We start from the raw sequence: 19,829 nt of genomic DNA on the forward strand, positions 1-19,829 counted from the left end.
GAAGTCAAACGGTCTTTCAGAACGGATTACGTTTGACAGCCGAGGTACTGCTGTACATCCTTCCACAAGGGTTAATTGATATGTTTTTAACATTTTAATGGTTTTATTGTATGGTTTTTATGTTTTATTGTTGTAAATGCTCTGATATATATTCTATGACATAGTGATATATGAATATTTTTATATATAACTAAAAAGTAGTAAAACCTCATTCTTCATACAAGTGCAGAGGGCTGCTGGAAGAAGAGAAGAGCATCCTCTGTTTCTGTGCTTGGTGCTCTACTGCATGCACTGTGTAGAAATAGGAGGAGGAACAGAGTTCCATGTTTCTCCTCTAGCTGCCACATTCCACATACCTACATATAATTTCTTGTTGTCTGTGGTGACCATGCAAATGATGATATGCAGAGGCTGTTTTAAAACATGGTTAAAGCCAGCAAGGGAAAGGAGATTCACTTCCGAGAACTGAGAGTGGGGGAAAGTAAGCCAAAGTTTTGTCCCTACGGGGCCAATGTCTGAAGACTGATTCACACTTTCCACTGATATCCCTTTATTTGAATACAGAAACCACTGTAGAGAAATCACTCTCAAGTGCGCCCCTAGGTAAAACTTGTGTGGAGAAAAAAACCCTGAAAATGATAGCATGAAGCAGCTCCAGATCTGTGAATATAACTATGCACAAGTCATATACATGATTATTTTTGATAACAGTATTTATTTGGATGACATAGAGTTTTGTTTTTCTATTAATATATTAAATTTTTGAATATGTTTAATAATAAGTTTTTATGTTTTGCTTTAAAAAAACCTTTCAATAAAATCTCTAAAGTGATATCAGCTGAATTTAGAGATTGATATATATAGTATGTTAGACCCCAGAACACATTTTTAAAACAGCAGTAGCAATTGAGTGTTTCTGTAAATAGGATGCAATTTTCTTATAGCATGTAGTTCAGAGCATTTAGTAGCTAGTGATTATGCCATACCACCCCAAATGGCTGTAGCATAGTGTATGTTCAAGGATCTTCCCATAACGTTCAATGATACTGCATACTACACAACCAAGGCAAAGGTTTTGGATCAAATATATAGTTACATGAAAGCAATCATTTTTATATAAGCCAGCTTTAGCAGTAGGTCACACTGTTGGGTTACATGTAAAGGTGTTTTGTGTGGGTGGAAACTTCCATTTGCTCACACAAGGTGGTCTCCAGAATTCCACCAGTTTCCCCCTCCTATTGCAGCTTCCCCACCTCATCCCTTGCTGATCCAGAAGGTCCCATGACCTTTTGCACACCAGTTTTTAAGGGCCACTGCGGGACTGCACCTGGGAGGAAAGGTGGCAGTAAAGCTCCATAGTGCTTCTCTAGACCCAGCCCCTTTTCCGTGTTAAAGCCTGCAATAAATATTGTAGCTAATACTTTACCTTTAAAAAAGAGACCAAAATATGAAGGGGGGAAATCAGTCTCTCCCCACTTACTTGGTTTTCTGTATGTTTAATGGAGCTTCTGAACATGATTTTGGTTCTGCAGTTGTTCAGTAACTGTGGACCATCTTTAGTGGCACTGAGTGGTTTGATTTTCTCCATGTGCATGTCCCTCTTGCCTCCCTCACAGAGCAAGTGCTGGAGAGAAATTATTGCAGCTGTTGCTGGGAACCTTGTCCTCTCTATTCTTTGAATGGGAGAAGGCGAGGAGACTTCATGCCAGGCCAGTGATGCTCCTATTAAGAACATCCTCCTATTTTGTGCTCGGCTACAGGATGATGTAGAATATCTCTGCCTTTTTCTGGGTTGGATTCTTGGAGAAAATGCAGAGAAACTTGATGCAGCACAGCCCCACTTGCTTCTTCATGAGTAGGCAGCAGTCTGTCAGTTCCCTACTCCTCACATGGTAGTGATGCATCTATTGGAATTGGAAAGTACATTTGTATGTTAGAGTACTTGGCTAGCATCTGCATAGCTGCTTCAGGTAGGCCCAAGGATGTGTATCTATCCTGTGGGGTTGTAGATACCCCCTCCCGTTTTGGACAGCAGACGATCCCATGTTTTTTGAAATTTTCCTCACTTCCAGAAACAGCACGAGTGGCTGCTATTATGAAAACACACACCCACAGTTCCTGCTTAGATCCAGGCTTTTATCTAGAATTGCCTGCTGGTGTGTCTTATTTTGCATCTTAGTTGTTACTAACCAGTTCATTATTTAATTTTATTTTTTAAACCAGGATATTTTACTCATTAACCTCATCATAGAACACATGATTTGTGATACAGATCCTGAACTTGGAGGAGCAGTCCAACTGATGGGTCTATTGCGTACCTTGGTGGATCCAGAAAATATGCTAGCTACTGCCAATGTAAGCAAGTATTTATATGCAGTCATAATATACGCCCCCAAGTTATTAAGGCACTTTGTATTATGTGCATTAGGTATAAATTTTATTTATTTATTCTGCAGAAAACAGAAAAAACTGAATTCTTGGGGTTCTTTTACAAACATTGTATGCATGTCCTCACTGCACCACTACTGGCCAATACTACAGAGGAAAAGCCTAGCAAAGGTGAGGCAAGAAATGAAAAGGTTTTTTTTCCTTAAAAGCATTATACAAATAATAAACTGAATTATACAAATAATCTTAACAAATTTCGTAACCAGCAAAATGACAGGGTATGTGTGGATGGAGAGCTGCTGCTTCAGAAGGAATGGTGTGAGGCACATTGCCCTGTTTCATCCTTATCAATAAAATCCAGATCACTTACAGCTGGGGGGGGGGGGAGGACAGTTTATATTTTCATCAAGCAGGTCTTCCAGGTGTAGCACTTCAGAGCTTCCCATAATAGTAAAAAATTCATGTAATAGAGATCTGAGCTTAGTCTTGGCCCAGTCACTAAGAATCATCCCTATACCTTTGTGCATAGCCCCATCCTTTGCAGTCATCCAGCACCTTCATGTGCTCCCAGCAAATGTGGTTTGAGTTTAAGGGCAGGTAGTAGATCACTGCATGCCTGGATAGAAGGCACTTAGACTGTGTGTGTCTTGCTGTCCTCTGTGTGTACAAATGGGACTGGATTGCTCTTGTACATCTCATAAAATGCATCAAAAATTGAACATGCAGCTTTTACACTAATAAAAAACTAAAATAATAATGGAATAATATCCATTATGTAGTGATTTGTCTATGGTGCTGGAATCAATTAGTATGTTTTGCTTTATATGCCAAACAAGTGGAACAGAAAATTAAATAAGCCCAGTCTGATTTCTGTTTTTGTTTATGTTGCAGAAATAAATTGTGAGTTGTTTTATGTATCAAAAAATAAAAAATTGTTTATTTTTATGTTGTCTATTTTGTTTTAGATGACTTTCAGACAGCCCAGCTATTGGCCTTGATATTAGAGTTACTAACTTTCTGTGTGGAACATCATACATACCATATAAAGAACTACATTATAAATAAGGATATCCTTCGAAGAGTGCTAGTTCTGATGTCTTCAATGCATGCCTTCTTGGCACTATGTAAGTATTTTCATAAAAATCATGGTGATTTACAAATAGTCACGTAAAACGCATAGTCACAGCTAATAAGAGCCGTACTTAAAATCCCAGAAACTAATTAATCAGATCCAAGTAGCATCGATACAAAGCATACTAATAGACTGTTAAGTAAATCAGTTGTGGAAACAACATAAAAAAGATCTGAAGAGAGGCATATAATTAAGTATCAGGAAGCTCCCCTGCCACTACCTAGTAAAGCGTATTGCCAGAAAAGGGGTATTGGCAACCAGGCAATAGTTGTCACACATTTCTGGATCCAGCGACAACTTCTTAAGGAGGGGATAAACTGTCTCCCCCATTGGAAGGAAGTATTATTAACTCCCTGGGCCTTTCGCTCATTTTTTTTAGCCTCAACCAGGGTTGAGGGAACAACCCCTCAAGCAGCTTGGTCACGTCATAAGGTTGCAGTAATTGAAACTGATCTGACAGACTTGTCATTTGTGTGGAGCTGCTGCTTGTCTCAACCAACCCAAACCATCTGACCTTTTTGTATGGAGGAGCAGCCATTGTGGTGCTTCCATTTGTTTTGGACTGCAGCTCTTGTCAGCACGGCCAGTGGTCAGTGGTGATAGTCCAAACCAAGTGGAACTTTGGCCTTGTTCACACATCATGGTTAGCCAAGTTAACAGACTCTACAAGTGTGCTAGCTTTTGGAGAGGAGCTCACAGCTGCTTTGCTACTCTCCTGTCCTAGCACAGCAGCTAAACCAAACTTAGTGTGTCCAAACCCAGGATTGTGATTAAGGTCTCTCCTCCTTAACCACTACCTGTAATCAAGGTTTATCCTATGGTCACAGGTCATGGTTGAGGAAGAGAGACCGTAATCATGATCCTGGTTTCAAGACAACATACTGTTCCAAACCTTGGCTTAACTGCTGCACTATGCTGACTGGAGGGAGAGCATTTGTGGAGTCCTGGTAAGCCATAGTTCAACTTACCATAATAAGCAAACTAGAGGACTGGCTACCTCTGTTTTATGATGTTATCTGCAACATAGTGACTTTTCTCTTTTTCATAAAGAGTTTTATATGATACTGTGGCAGTCCTTTGTCAGTATATTCTCATCTGACTGATCTTCAGTGTCCTTGTTTGCTTTTCATCATTACATACTACTATGTAAAAGTGTGTTGTGAATTACTTAAGCTGTGGGCTGTTCTATTAAAGTTCGGATACTGAGGGTATTGTTATTGGAAACCAAATGTGAAAATTGCTTTTAAATAATTATTTTTCTTCATTAGGTGCCCTGCGTTTTAAAAGAAAGATAATTGGGTTGAAGGATGAATTCTACAACCGCTATATAATGAAAAGTTTTTTGTTTGAACCAGTGGTCAAAGCATTTCTCAGCAATGGATCTCGCTATAATTTGATGAATTCTGCTATTATAGAGATGTTTGAATTTATCAGAGTGGTGAGTACCACTTTCTAGAGAAGGGTGGATGTTAACACTGCAGGTGCCGGTGTCAAAAACATTATTAACTCTGAGTATGTTGTACAGGTGGGAGTTGCAGATAAAATAAGGTAACTCCCAAGTATCTGCTTGGAGAGAGAAAAAGAAAGTTTGTGGAATGCTGGAATAGGAGGCCTTTCAAGGCAGAAAAAATTATTTTTTATATTGATCACCTCATTAGCTCTCTAGGTGATGTGCAATACTTCAGTTTAAAACATGTGCAAATGGTGACCGTCAAATTCAACACAAAAACCAAACCAACACAGAGAGTAAAACCTAATTCTAATGACAGTCTAATCACATTAATATTCTGGAGTGCTACAACAATTTAGTAAAAGCTAAAAACAAACTACCATCAACTGTTTTTAACAACTACTGATGTTAAAAAATAATCTTTGGAAGATATTTTTTTTAAATATTAAATTGGTGTTAAAAGGCCTGAGAGGGAAAATAGTCTTTGGTGCAAAAAAGTAATTCATGTAGTCACAAGGCAGGCATCTGGAGTGCATTCACTAACAGAAAGAGGGTCACTCTCTTATAGCCACCCGCCACACTTAAGATTGCTTATCTTAAGGCTTGGGTAGGTACATACCGGCAGAGGTGTTCCTTTGGACACCAAGGTTCCAAGCTGTGCAGAAATATTGGAAGAGCTGAATACTCACCCAATAGTCAGATCGTATTGATAGTGACAGAAGCATGAGAGATGGCACTGCTTTTTAGGGGGAAAGTATTTATGGTCAGCCTTGTTTAAAACTAGGATTTAAGTAGGAGTAAGAATGTACCAATGAGGGCAATTACTGTGTGTTAGGACATTTTGAGCCATTACTTTTGATACATATATAGAAGTTGAAATGATGGAAATCCACCTGGTTCAGAAGATTGTGTCTAGTTCCCTCAGGGCCCCAAAAAAGAATTCCTCAAACAAATTAGATTTTAGTGCACTACAAGAAAATAATGAGTGCCTAATGTGCAGTACTGAGGCAGGTTCTTGACTGAACACAAAGGGAAACCCATCTCTTAACTACCCAGGGATAGATGGAGTAATGGTGACTCACAGTGGGTCTTCGCTACTGAAGCACCAGGATGTTGAAGATGAAGTTTTTGGCCTGGAACGTGGTGCAAACATTTTTTTAAAGTGTTTGCAGATTTATTTTATAATCTTGTTAAAAACGTAGCAGTCTTCAGCATAGATAATCTGTGCAAAATTAAAATTTGCATGTTCTGGCTAATAGATATCTGGCTAGGTATCCTGCTCAAAGAGTAAAGGAGTTGGACTTCAGTTAGAGTTTATTGTAACAATACATTAGTGGCCATCTTTTGATCACAGCACCTCTTTCATGAACTGTAAAATTGTCACTTGTAATTTTCAGTTCCTGGAAGAAAAATGAGAATGGTTTTCCGAAATTTGGCCGCTGGCATATTGTCAGAACCAGTCAGGATTTTAAAAAGAATTCAAAACTGTTCAATCATTTTGTTGGACATCATAACTTTCCATCTGTTTACTATTCTTTAATCATAGAAGACACTTTCTAAGCACCAACAATGTGTCAAGGACTGATTAAAAACATGGTTCTTCCTAAAATTTTATATTTTGATTTGCTGCATACTTCCATTTGCTGCATTTTCTGTAATGACGGCCATGTTTACCTCATGCTGCTTAGTAGTTGTATGGATGACAAAAATGACTAGGGAACAAACTTAGAATAATTCCCTTCATCAATTTTAAAGAATTTTTTGTGGCTTTTCTATGCTTCTACTTTTTAACATCTTTAATTGGAAAAAATAACTTTATTTTCTAGGAAGACATAAAATCCTTAACAGCTCATGTAATTGAGAATTACTGGAAAGCACTAGAAGATGTAGATTATGTGCAGACATTCAAAGGTTTGAAATTGCGTTATGAACAACAAAGGGAAAGACAAGATAATCCCAAACTTGACAGGTTAGTGTACACAAATTGTTATTGGCTCTTTCATAAAACATTTTCTTATTGAGGACAAACTAGGGGAAAATGAAAAGCAAACGTTGGTTCTGTTTCTCAGATGGCTGCTTTTAGTGTCAGTTGACTGACATATTTTTAAGTGAAGATCATTCAGTGAAGCTATAAGCCACTGTGCTGTGTTGGAAGGATTCTTTAATTAAGCCATATCAGGATATACCTGTACAGAGAAATATACATCTCCATACAATTTACCCAAATAATCTCTGGTGGGTGACTATAACACACATGCTTATTTCCCAGTGCCAGAAAAAGATATAAAGTCCTGGAACTTATTCTGTGATGCAGTACCAGGTAGGCTGAAATATTGTTCTGCCGGCTGCCAGCTTCATATTGCAGGTGTACTTTGTGATGCATATCCAAAGTTTGCAAATCACTTGTGAGAGTGTCTCTCATTGCCCAGATCAAGCAGTTAAGACTCATCATTTGTAACTAAATAAATGCACCTCCAAGGTAAGAAACCTATCAGGTTGGATTCAAACTACTTGTGGGCATAGTTCTGTCCACAAGACTCTGCCATTGGAGCAAGGGTGGGGAAGCCTTAAGCCTCATGTTTCATCTTTATTCCGCAAACAGAAGGTGTCTGGATACAGCTCATCAGTTGAAAGCACAAACTCTGTCTACTTTATCCCTATGAAGAAATTACTATTTCAGGCAAATTGTATTATCTCAAAATACAACTTCTTTGGAGAGGGAGACCCCAATAAAAAAATGAGTGCATTGATTCTAGTTGTTCGGTTTATATATATACTCGCATATACACACATGGGGACACACACACTAACATTTGCATTCATTCCTTTTGGTCTTTGGATAAAAACCTTTGGCAGCCAACTCTTTTTAAAACATTCCATTTTGATAGATTTTCATCCTAAAGGTACGTGTAGATTCCTGCATCACAGGATGACCCTCATGGTCCTTCCCAGCACTATGATTCTATGTATTTTTGCCATTAAAAAATAAGGTACACAATTTTTTAGTAAGTTGTCTCATTCATCTCAGTGCATCTTAGATGAGTGTCTCCCTGATGATTTTCAAACTTCAAAATGTTATACAACTTACACCTGCAATACGTAGCTGGCGGCCAGAAGTGCCCTATTCTTTCATTAATCACCTGCATTAGAAAGTCATACAAGAGATGAGAAAATAAAAAGGCTTGGAAATAGTGTCAGGAAGACACACCTACCGGTAAATGAAATAGTGGTTTCTTGATGTGCATGTGGCTTAGCTTAATGCTAAAACACGCCCACAGCTTGCATAGTGATTGTCCTAGTATGTTAGATCCTAAAAATATTTCTTTAGGCATTGTATCACGTAGTTGTGTGAGAGAAATGTAAGGGTTTTGGCACATTGCTCATTTTTAAGCTCTTGTTTTAGCAATATATGAAAAATAATTTTAAAACAATCTTTTTCCGTAGCATGCGTTCCATCTTGAGAAACCATAGATACAGGAGAGATGCAAGGACCTTGGAGGATGAGGAAGAAATGTGGTTTAACACTGATGAAGATGATATGGAAGATGGAGAGGCTGTGGTGCCACCTTCTGACAAAAGTAAAAATGATGAAGATATTATGGATCCTATAAGTAAATTTATGGAAAGAAAAAAATGTAAGTAACTGGGAGGGATTACTATATTTAAGCTTTAAATAGATTTAGCTACCATAGGGCTGTAAATGGATATTGTAAGGTTTAAATGGACATAGCTATCATAGGGCTGAAGCTCAGTGGAAAAGCATCTGCTTTGTAAGCAGAAGCTCCCAGGTTCAATCCCCAGTATCTGCAGGTAGGGAGATAGACAATATTGCAATGCATTGCATAGACAATACTAAGCTAGATCTACTTGATCTGACTGTATAAGGCTGCTTTTTGTGTTTCTATTGAGGAAGCTTTTAATGCAGGGGTTGCCCTCCAGAAGTAGCTGGACTACAACTTCTATCATCCCTGGTCATTGGCCAGTTACGGCTGATCCATCAGGGTGAATAGGACACTGCCTCACCAACCTTAACCTCCCCTTAGCCGGACCACATCTGCCTGCCTTCTTCCTTCCAGTTACAGGTGGGTAGCCGTGTTGGTCTGCCATAGTCAAAACAAAATCGAAAATTCTTTCTAGTAGCACCTTAGAGACCAACTGAGTTTGTTCCTGGTATGAGCTTTCGTGTGCATGCACACTTCTTCAGATACTTCTGTTTCAGTGTATCTGAAGAAGTGTGCATGCACACGAAAGCTCATACCAGGAACAAACTCAGTTGGTCTCTAAGGTGCTACTAGAAAGAATTTTCGATTTTGTTCTTCCTTCCAAACAGTGTTGTCGTTGTAGAACTCGTCAGGGAGGCGGATGGGAACAAAAGTAAAATTAGTTGGCTCTGCCTTTGCTTGGCACTAGATCCACCTACTCTTGGTCTTTCTGACTTCTACTCTTCTAGTCCAATGGGCACCAGTCCCATTGGCCATCCTGACTGGGGCTGATGGGAGTTGGAGTCCAGCAATCAATGAGAGCCGCAAGTTCTCCATCCCTTTAATGTATTCACTTTTACTTTTTATACCAAAGGCCAGTGTATATATACAGGTGCATGTGTGCAGCACAGCTAATTAGGCACAGAGCTGCCTCCTGAATTTTTGACAGTAATAAATTGGTATTTATTGACAGCCATCTGTCAGGAATACTTTGATGGTGTTTCCTGCTTGGCAGGGGGTTGGACTGGATGGCCCTTGTGGTCTCTTCCAACTCTATGATTCTATGGTACTAAAATAAGCAGGAATGTAACATAAGTATGATAATAGTAATTTTTATCCCCTTAGCCTGTTGGATTTCACAACTTTATTAAAGCTGTATTTGTTTTAAATTACAGTTAAAGAAAGTGAAGAAAAAGAGGTCCTTCTGAAAACTAATCTTTCTGGTCGCCAGAGCCCAAGTTTCAAACTTTCTTTCTCTAGTGGTACAAAGGCTAATCTCACCAGCCAGTCATCTGCAAGTAATTTGCCTGGGTCTCCTGGGTCTCCAGGATCTCCCGGGTCCCCTGGATCTCCTGGATCAGTTTCTAAAAGCACATCTCAGATGGCAGCTATAACTACCAAGGTACTGTTTTCACTTGACTCAAATCATGCTGTTATCAAAACTATTCCACGAGACAGCCAATCTCTGAATTTGCCATTTGGAAAATCCATAGGTGATTAAGATGGAGTTTGTGGCTATCTCTCTGCCCCACGCTTTTAATACGGTCTATACTTAAAAGTAAAGGAGCCTTTAAAAGAATAGTTGCTTGTGTGCATAGAAGCCCTTTAAAATATATACAAAATATACTGCCTTCAATAGAAATAATTTTAGGGGAATTCATCTAGTTACGCGCAAGGTATTTATTAATTAATGAGTTTATTACTATTGTTTTGTCCATTTAGACTCCTAACAGAGTTGCTTAGGAAATACTTCTACCTCCCCTGTACATTGACTGAGATTGGGATCAGTCAAATCAGGGAGGCACAGCTAATTTATTAACAGAATGTATTCTGTCCTTTGGACCCAAGTCCAAGTGTAAACACTGAATATAACCCATAAACAAGATACATGGTAAGAATTATGGCATTATTTTAAACCATGGCAGCACAGCCTTCCTGCCCTATGCTGCTTCTAAGCAGAGTACACTTAGCAGGCAGCTATGTCTATTAGAACCACCAGCTTCAGTCAGCCAGGTCTCTTATACATACCAGGTTAGTTTCTTCTCCTAAATTAAGTCCTATATGTTAGGTGTGTGGTCTGTGTAATTCTAAGTCATTTTTTAAAAGTAAACTAGGGTTCAGTGGGTAATATGGTGTGAGAAATATGGGGGAGTTTTTAGTGCCCTAAACTCTGTTCCCCAATATTTGCCTCTCATTCTTCCAGTGCTATGCTGTTCCCAGTGCTGTCTGTGGTTCCACCACTGCGCAACATGTTCCAATCATTGTTAGCATTTGCTTACTTTTCATATCTCAATAATTTTTGTACTTTATGTTTTCCTGGAGCACCTTCAGAATGCCAGTGCCACAAAACAGCAACTTGTTATCTCAAAAAACAGCTCCGCTGCATAGGTCTCCTTTGCAAGGAGACTTTTTCTTTTTCTTAAGACTTGGTTTGTGGCTGCTATCTTCTTGAAACATCATTTAAGTTCTTAAAAGCATGAAATGTTTTCTAGAGTTTTAGAGGTGGTGAGATGAGGCAAAAGGAACATTTTTAGTTTTCAGCCAAGTATTGCTAAGTCCCAGCACAGTTGCTTAAGCAGTTCAGTTGCTTCCGGTTCTCGTGCATGTTGGATTTTAGGATTAGATTCATTCTATCGTAGAGTTGAAAGGGGACCACAAGAATAATCTAGTCCAGCCCCCTGCGTGGGGCTAGAACCCAGAATTCTTCCCCTAAATTGCACTCCATGTAACAAGTAGTATTTTATGAAGTGAAGCATAGTTATTTATTTATTTGTGCTTTGTCTGTCTTCTGAGAAACTCAAGGCAGCATACATGAGATTCTTTTTATCATTGCAACAAACCTGTGCGTAGGTTAGACTAAGAGATGGTGACTGGGCGATGGTCGTGACTGAGAGGGAAATTGAATCGTGATCTCCACAGTCTTATTCTGACACTCCAACCACAGTGTTTCCCTTGAAGCAGACTTTAGTATGACTGCTTTCTAGGATTGCAGCTTTGGAATGTGTACGTTTAAAATCCATGAAAGATCTGCGAAACAATGTGATTGCTTTGACGTGTGTGTGTGTGTGTGTGTGTAGAGAGAGAGAGAGAGAGACATCTGATAGTGTGTTAGTGGGGGGCTGGTTTGCATGCATCTGTAATATATACATATACAGTGGACGCTCGGGTTGTGAACACGATCCATGCGGGAGGCACGTTCGCAACCCGCAGCATTCACACAATTTAGCACTTCTGCGTGAGCGCTGAAACCCAGAAGTAACCCATTCCTGTACTTCCGGGTTCAGCGAGTTCGTATCCTGAAAACGCGCAACCCGCGGTATGACTGTAAACTATCTTCTCCCTCCCGAACAGCCCATTGTATTTCTGGGAAAGGACTATTGGGTTGTTGTTTTTATTTTTATTACATATTTTGTGGTTTTATATCTTGATTTTATCCTGTGAACCATCCTGAGACCCCAGGGTATTGGGTGGTATAAAATTCAATTAATAATAATAATACCCACATTATTAATCTAGTAATAATACCCACATTATAAATCTTTGCTTGCATAGCACTGTGTGTTCCTTTGTATGTGTTAAGCCAAGTATTGCTGCTTTTAGCAGTTCATCATACCTGAGCATCATGCCCCTTAATTGCTGGCAAGAGTCATTTAAGTACAGTGGTACCTCTGGTTACGTACTTAATTTGTTCCGTTCTTAACCTGAAACTGTTGTTAACCTGAAGCACCACTTTAGCTAATGGGACCTCCCGCTGCCACTGCGCTGCCAAAGCACGATTTCTGTTCTTATTCTGAAGCAAAGTTCTTAACCTGAAGCGTTATTTCTGGGTTAGTGTAGTATGTAACCTGAAGCGTATGTAACCTGAGGTACCACTATATGCATATTTTGGTTAAGATAAGAACCTCTTGCACAGTACAGGAATTAATGAAACTAGATTGCCATGCATTGCATTTATATTTTTCTCTCTGAATATTGTAAATTGTGAATTTGTATCTGTGTTTTTCATATATATCAACTTACTGGAGTTTTAAGCAGATCATTTTAAGTCCATTTGAAGGATGAAACTCTGGAATAGCTAATGTTTGTAAATCTTTTTTTTTTCTTTTTAGGGAGGCCTAGTGGGGCTTGTAGATTATCCTGATGATGATGATGAGGATGATGAAGAAAGCATACCTTTGTCACAGAAAGCAAAGCTAGAGTCCTCATAATGACAGCTCTGAAAATTAGTATCGGTTGAGGGATAAACAAAGTTTCCAGAGGGGGAAAAGTTTATAATTAAAAACTATAATTTCTAATGAATTACTGTGTATAACACAGATCAACTTTTAAAACATGGATTTCTGCTAGTCAAGTGCCAATTTGAAGGAGCAGAAGAAGAGGAAATACTATGCTTTATGGAAAAGACATGCCTTTGACCTCTCCAGCTTGGACCACACATTGCCCTTTTCTCAGGGAAGGAAACGGAAAAAATATATATATGTAAAAGCCAACAGGGCAGGAGTTTTGGTAGTGGAACTCTGGATTGGCTGTTCAGTTTGTTACAATCAGAATATGCTTTCTTGGACCATGTACAAGACTTTGAAGAAAATGCTTTTTCTGCCCTAATTCTTCACTAGCTAAGAATGCCAGCAGTTTCTTTGTCTAAAGAGACCTGCCTTTGAAACCATACATTCTGAACATTTTAGTCAAGCTACAACAGGTTTTAAAGAAAAACTCATTGGGGGAGGGCTGAACATAAGTTTCCTCTTTTCTTTCTTTCTTTCTTTCTTTCTTTCTTTTTTTAAAAAAATCTGTTCCCTTTTGCCCTTTAAACTGCAGATTTTTGTTTGGATCTAAGGGATTTGTCTATCCCTTGATTAAAGATTGAATGGAATTCTAGATGTGGTCACTTTTGTGTCATATTTTTATTTTGCCCCGAGTGTATGCTTAGTTGTTGAGTATATATTTGGGACCATTAAAAAATTTTTGATGTAATATAATCTCACTGTTGTGCTGGTACCTGTTTCACCTGTGTAATTCTGTTCTGCATCACAATTCTTGATATGTTTAGGATTTTATGGGAGATGGTATAGTTTTTATTGAAAAAGAGCAAATGAATCTTGCCACAATGTGCATACAAAAGCAATACTATTTTGTGACTAAATATTTTATATTAAACTTTACATCATCAACTGTCTTGAAACAATTCAGGGAAATAGGTTGTTTTTTAAAAAATAAAATAAAGAAACCTATAAATATGAAATTAGTATTCCAAAGAGATTTTGAAATTTCCTAGCTTGGAACCATGCTGGTACATTTAAATCAAATTTGAAATGGTTATTTAAGAGTACTGACACATTTGAGTTTTTAAAATAAAAACAAATAGAAATGAAACAATTTACTGCATTAGTGGCATTTTTTAAAAACTTCTGACTCCCTTTGGAATACCAGTTTTACTTTCACAGATTGTGCTGGAACTCTGAAATATTAATGAGGATTCAGGTTATTAATCTATTCTAGTTCTTGATAGGAAAATATTGGTATAACACTGGTTATCTCTTATCTGCTCATTGCAAACTGGACTAAAACTTTGGTTTCCATAAGATAGTTATAAGGACTGAATTTCCATTTGCTGGAAACGTGTTACTGGTTGCTTGTTGGGGAGGTGGAGAGAAGACTACAATTTAGGATGTGTTCTATTTTATAATTTCCAGAGAGATTTCTCAATTTGGTATAGTTCTTGGGTGAACATGGACCTCTGTCCCTTCCTGCAAAGAGAAAATATCAAGTAGTTGAAAAGTATCCTATTTGTCGAATCAAAACACCACCATCTTTCCAGGATCTGAAGAAGTGTGCATGCACACGAAAGCTCATACCAAGAACAAACTCAGTTGGTCTCTAAGGTGCTACTGGAAAGAATTTCCTATTTTGTTTCCTATTTTGTTTCGACTATGGCAGACCAACACGGCTACCCACCTGTTTCCAGGATAAGTTCCATTCACTCCTCTATACAGAGGGGGAGAGTTGCTCAAGTTCAAGTTTTGAGGTTGAGACTTCCCAGTATAACCCAATCATCGAGTCCCAGTATAACCCAATCATCCCACCATCTAGAATCAACTGTCAAGAGCTGCTTCAAGCAGCACTGATGGTTTAACCCATTTCTATACTACAGAATATCCCTTTATGGCCTTTAAGCCCTGAGGGGTAGTTTGAATTGCATAAACTTGTATCCAAGTGCAGGTTTTTGATGTTTGTTAGTGCTCTCTATGCTCAGTATGTTTGACATTTGTTATAACATGGAGTTCTCTTAATATATTGGACACACTTAAATTTTTATTCTTCATCACACTCTACCTCAGTCAATAAAGGAAAAAGTAGGATGTCTTCAGCATAAAGCAAAACTTTTTTTAGTAGGCATTACATTCACTGCAAGGAGAGCATCACATCTCTCTCCTACATAGGCACTATTAAATAATATGGATTTGCTCCTGTGTCATATTGACCTGAGCCTCGTGTTCTTCAGTTACAATTTTCAGCACCTTGCCTAAGTGTTTCCCAAGATTTTTTGGAAGACATTCCAACATTTACAGTGATTCAAAATTGTTTTGCTTGTTGTAAAGCTAACCTGTGATTTTACCGTGGACCAGGTAGCCAATCACTTTCAACCTAGCCTAGCTTTGCAGTGTCCAAGTCTAGTACTCTGCCTGTCGAGTTAAACTTTGCTCTCCGCACAGCACCCTCCCCACTTGGCACCGATGGAAGTTCTGAGACTATATTTTGGATTATGATTTGATGTTAGACGCATAAGGTGAAACTGAGCTGTGTGGCTCAGCCATGCGGCAGGCCTGCCAAGAATACAGAGGAGCGGTTTTCCTTGGATTTTAAGTGTCTGTAGGAAATGCTGTTTGAATGAGAGCAGGAAAGTTGAATAGATTACATTGATTAGCTCGGAGCCCACAATAAGTGGGATATGGATCCATCTTCATAGGAGGTGTGAGTTTGTAGTATGTCTGCTATGAATTACAGCGGTACCTCGAGTTACAAACGCCTCAGGTTACAAACTCCGCTAACCTAGAAGAGTTACCTCGAGTTGAGAACTTTGCCCCAGGATGAGAATGGAAATCGTGTGCCGGTGGTGCAGCGGCAGCAAGAGGCCCCATGAGCAAAAGCACGCCTCTAGTTAAGAACAGTTTCAGGTTAAGAACGGACCTCCGGAACAAATTAAGTTCGTAACTAGAGGTACCACTGTACTTAAATCACGTGCTCCAACAGTTCCTGAGGATCATAGTATATTTTCAGAAGCACATCAAGCTACAAATGGATTAAACAGATAACATCCAGTATTGTGTGTGTCTCCATCATGTGATAATAGGGGAAGGATAATAGCTAGTGTGCTTGGTGCTCCCAGAAGGCAAAGTGCAGAGTTCTCAGACCCCCCACATACAAGTAATGGAGATAGGAAGCTTACAGATACAAATTTCTTACCCTTTTTCCATATGTTGAAAGATGGGGAATTAAGAACTGGGTTACAAATATCAACGATTTTCCTTCAGCTGATTACCTACTGAAGATGTCTAATGCAAAGGTGGGTAGATTAAAAAACCCTTCATGAAACACAATGCTTCACCCCTATGAAAACTTTTTCTGAAAACTAACAATATTTACCCTTTCTTAATGTTTGGAAGCTAAACTGTGTTTCCATGCACTGTTCTGCCTTCGCCAGAAGCGGCTTAGTCATGCTGGCCACATGACCCGGAAAAACTGTGGAAGCGGACAAACGCCAGCTCCCTCAGCCTGTAAAGTGAGATGAGTGCTGCAACCCCAGAGTCATTCACGGCTGGGCTTTACTGTCATGGGTCCCTTTACTACATAAAAAGCCCAGTTGGTGTGTATTCATAGCTGTCCTATTACCTTACTGATTTTTGTCTTGACAGAAGGCCAGGAGTAATACGTTTTTTAAATGGGATCTTCTGCCACGATGATTTTGGTCTACTGGTGTACTGTTCAACCAACTCTCTTTTCTCTGAGTGATTATGTGCACACAAAACTGTTCCTCTGCAGTAAGGAGAACCCTCCCATGCTGTCGAAACTATTTTAGGGTTAGTTTGGTCCCATGTATCATCCTGCCATGCGGTAAAGGGAATTGGTACCACACATGAGTATGCATGCCATACTTTATTTTCAGGGGCAGGGGATCTGCCCCGCTTTTTGCCTTCCCAAAAGTGCTCCTTCCAGATTACAAAAACAACAAACATGAGAGACTAATGCCAGCATGTTGTAAAACCGTGGCCTGATAGATCAAGCAGATGTGTGATAAAAGTTTCCTAATCATTAGGCAAGGCAATGCAGCTTGCACAGTTATAACCATCATAGGAAGTTAGGATGTGGACACCTTGTATGGACCCACCATCTATTGCTTACATAATCTAAACATTCTAGTAAGCTAGAGAATTGTTACTATTGTCCTCGTCACACATTTTAGGTGCTCAGTTGGAAACATTTTGCTGACTTGTGCTTGCCCCATGTACATGAACTCTTAAAAACCTTCGAGCTTCATTTAAATGTCAGTAAAATTACAACCTGGCCTTTGCCACTAAGGATGTGATTTATTTCAAAGAGCTCCTCTAGCATTCAATATATTTCAGAAATAGAGGTGCTCCCAATACCTTCTCCTTGGTTGTGATTTCCCTGTTCTCCTGCTTCTCATGATTGAAAAATTGGTGGTGGGAAGGGGCGCCTTTTTTCTGTCCCACTGCTTTGCCAAACCCTTCTACTACTACTTTCCAAGAACCTAGATTCTTTTTAGAGGACACATGAATGGTGAGGCTTTGTTAATGCTTGGGACTGTTGCTAGGAGACATTTGGAGAGAGGCGAATAACTCTGTTTACAGTTGGTGCAAAGTACCGGTATATGCCAAAATGCCTTCACTTTGGAAATCCCCCGTTTTTGTCAGCTGCTGTAAGATGACAACAAGGTGCTTGAGAAAATAACAGCATTAAAACATATTTTATCTTTTCAAGTTTTGGTGTGTGTGTGTGTGTTGTTTTTGGGTGTGTGTGTTTGTGGGTTTTTCCTTTTTTTTGAAATTTCAAACAGCTCTCCTGCGTCCTGCATGACCTTTTTTCTATTTAAAAAAAAAAATTCATGGGAATCTATCAGGTTCATTTAACTCCAAAAATGTAAGGGTGTACTCAGGTGAAAGCTGCAAATCAAGAACACAACTATCTAGGGAGACCTATAAATCTTATAGTCTAATCCTCTTCTCTATATTGAGAGAGAGGGAGAGACCGTTGAGTTCACACCAGACAAGTTTCTATAGAATAGCATCCTAAGTCTGCAATTGTATGTAATAAACTTCCTGGGAAGTAAATCCCAGTGAATAACATGACACACAAACATGTAGCCTGACAAAAATATCCTGGGCCCACTGTCGCTGGCAAGATGCCCAAGGAATAGCAGTGGGTTTGGTCCCTTGGTCTGTGAGACCTCCCCCAGCTGCATGCAAAGGTCCACAGTCATTGGTTAACATGGTCTCCCTCCATTGTCTATTTCTTTGTTCTTGGTGAGCTCTGCATGGCAGTTTACTGTTTGCCTGCAGCTGAGCAGAAACAAGTTCTTAGCTCTTTAATTATAATTTGTACCCCATGTTTCCACAGGTCAGGGACGGGCAACCTGTGGCCTTCCAGATGTTAATACTGCTCCCACACCCCTGAACATTGGCAATGCTGGCCTGGGGTGATGGGAGTTGGAGGTCTAAAAACATCTGGAGGACTACAGCTTCCTAACTGCAATGCCCACTGTGGCAAACACCATTAAGGCTACAAAATACAGTAACAACTAAAAGAAACCAAAAGAAAAAAGCAGAAAGAAAAAGGAGCATTCAGCCGAAAACAAACAATGCAGCATAGTAGTTAAGAGGAAAAGGAATCCAGCAATATAATTAGCCAGAACCCTGCCAAACAAACCAAAAAAACTTGGCCCATCCAGCTGGCTTCTATAGTTATCCCAAATGGTGCCATTGCCGGGATTTCTGCGCCACTTGTGATTGACTACTTGAATGTCCGTTTTAAAACAAAGTTTGCCATGGTCACCAGAGTTGCTTTTTATTGTTTGGCTTTAACTAATGCGCTCAATGAATGGTGTTTTTCAGCCACTAGGTGGTGGAAACATTCTTTGCATTGCCTGGTCATGGGGAGTGACAGACACTGCAAACAATGCCTGTTTTTCTTCTTCTTTGTAATACAGAAACTACAATGCTTCAAATCTGAGTGTCAGGACTATGAGAGCTATGCAGACGTTAGAACTGTACTCACAAGGGTGTCCCATAGCTCATTTTATCTATCCAACACGATCAACAACAAAGTAAGTAGTGACAGACTGCTTAAAGAAGATGCTAGTTGCATTTTGAAAAGCAAAGAGATGGGGCAATAGCTGTTTGAAGTTTATTTAACCACATACTATTCTGCATTCAGCTGCCACTTGAATGTTCTTCGTACAGTTCAGTTGAAGAGCGCCTATGTTTTTGCTAAGTATTTTCTTGTTCTTCTTTCTGCCCTCTAGAGAATTTCATAGAATCACAGAACTGGAGAGTTGGAAGGGACACCAAGGGTCAATTAGTCTACCCCCTGCAATGCAAGAATCTTGCCCACAGCCATCCCTGGGTGGGCTCAAACCACCAACCTTCTGGTTAAGAGCCAGACCCGCTGACCCACTGTACCAACTCAGGTATCCTGGCACTTTGTTTAGGAGCACACAAAAGTGAATCCATGCCAGGTTTGCAGGCATCATTTCAAAATAGTGTTATTAACTTGCAGTGGTCATACATATTTTTTTCTGACATTTCTCCATGCAATTTAACTGCACTTCTCCATTAAACCAGATGAGTCAGATAAAGAGCAGCAAGGAGTTTAAAAGGAAAGAACTGACATGCATTTTTGCCTTAAGAGTTAACCAATAACTCCCAAGTCAAAATCAACTGCTGCATCATCACTATCAAATGTTATGTGCATCTGGTACAGTAATTCCCAATTATTAGCCCTCCTCCACTGCAAAAGTACAGAGGTGTGTCCGAAATGCCAAGAGTCTGTTGTAACAAATTGATAAATAACGTACAGCAGAGATTCATATCTCCAGTAGTGCTTACTTAGTAAAGTGTGTAGAGAGCCAGGAATATACAAA

At 39.3% G+C, this 19,829-nt stretch overlaps 1 protein-coding gene across 2 annotated transcripts in view; it reads left to right on the plus strand.

The window, feature by feature from the left end:
* Window positions 1-13,650, plus strand: part of PPP4R3A (protein phosphatase 4 regulatory subunit 3A) — a 30,633-nt gene extending 16,983 nt beyond the window's left edge. For both annotated transcript variants that reach the window (XM_033141103.1, XM_033141111.1), the window contains 8 exons: window positions 2,224-2,355; window positions 2,457-2,559; window positions 3,354-3,512; window positions 4,789-4,958; window positions 6,797-6,939; window positions 8,415-8,605; window positions 9,847-10,073; window positions 12,781-13,650. In XM_033141103.1, the coding sequence (XP_032996994.1) occupies window positions 2,224-2,355; window positions 2,457-2,559; window positions 3,354-3,512; window positions 4,789-4,958; window positions 6,797-6,939; window positions 8,415-8,605; window positions 9,847-10,073; window positions 12,781-12,879 (1,224 nt within the window). In that variant the 3' untranslated portion in view covers window positions 12,880-13,650. The remainder of the gene's footprint in view (window positions 1-2,223; window positions 2,356-2,456; window positions 2,560-3,353; window positions 3,513-4,788; window positions 4,959-6,796; window positions 6,940-8,414; window positions 8,606-9,846; window positions 10,074-12,780) is intronic.
* Window positions 13,651-19,829: the final 6,179 nt, after the last annotated feature.

The sequence above is a fragment of the Lacerta agilis genome, chromosome 1 (genome assembly GCF_009819535.1).
Source record: "Lacerta agilis isolate rLacAgi1 chromosome 1, rLacAgi1.pri, whole genome shotgun sequence".
NCBI classification, from domain to species: domain Eukaryota; kingdom Metazoa; phylum Chordata; class Lepidosauria; order Squamata; family Lacertidae; genus Lacerta; species Lacerta agilis.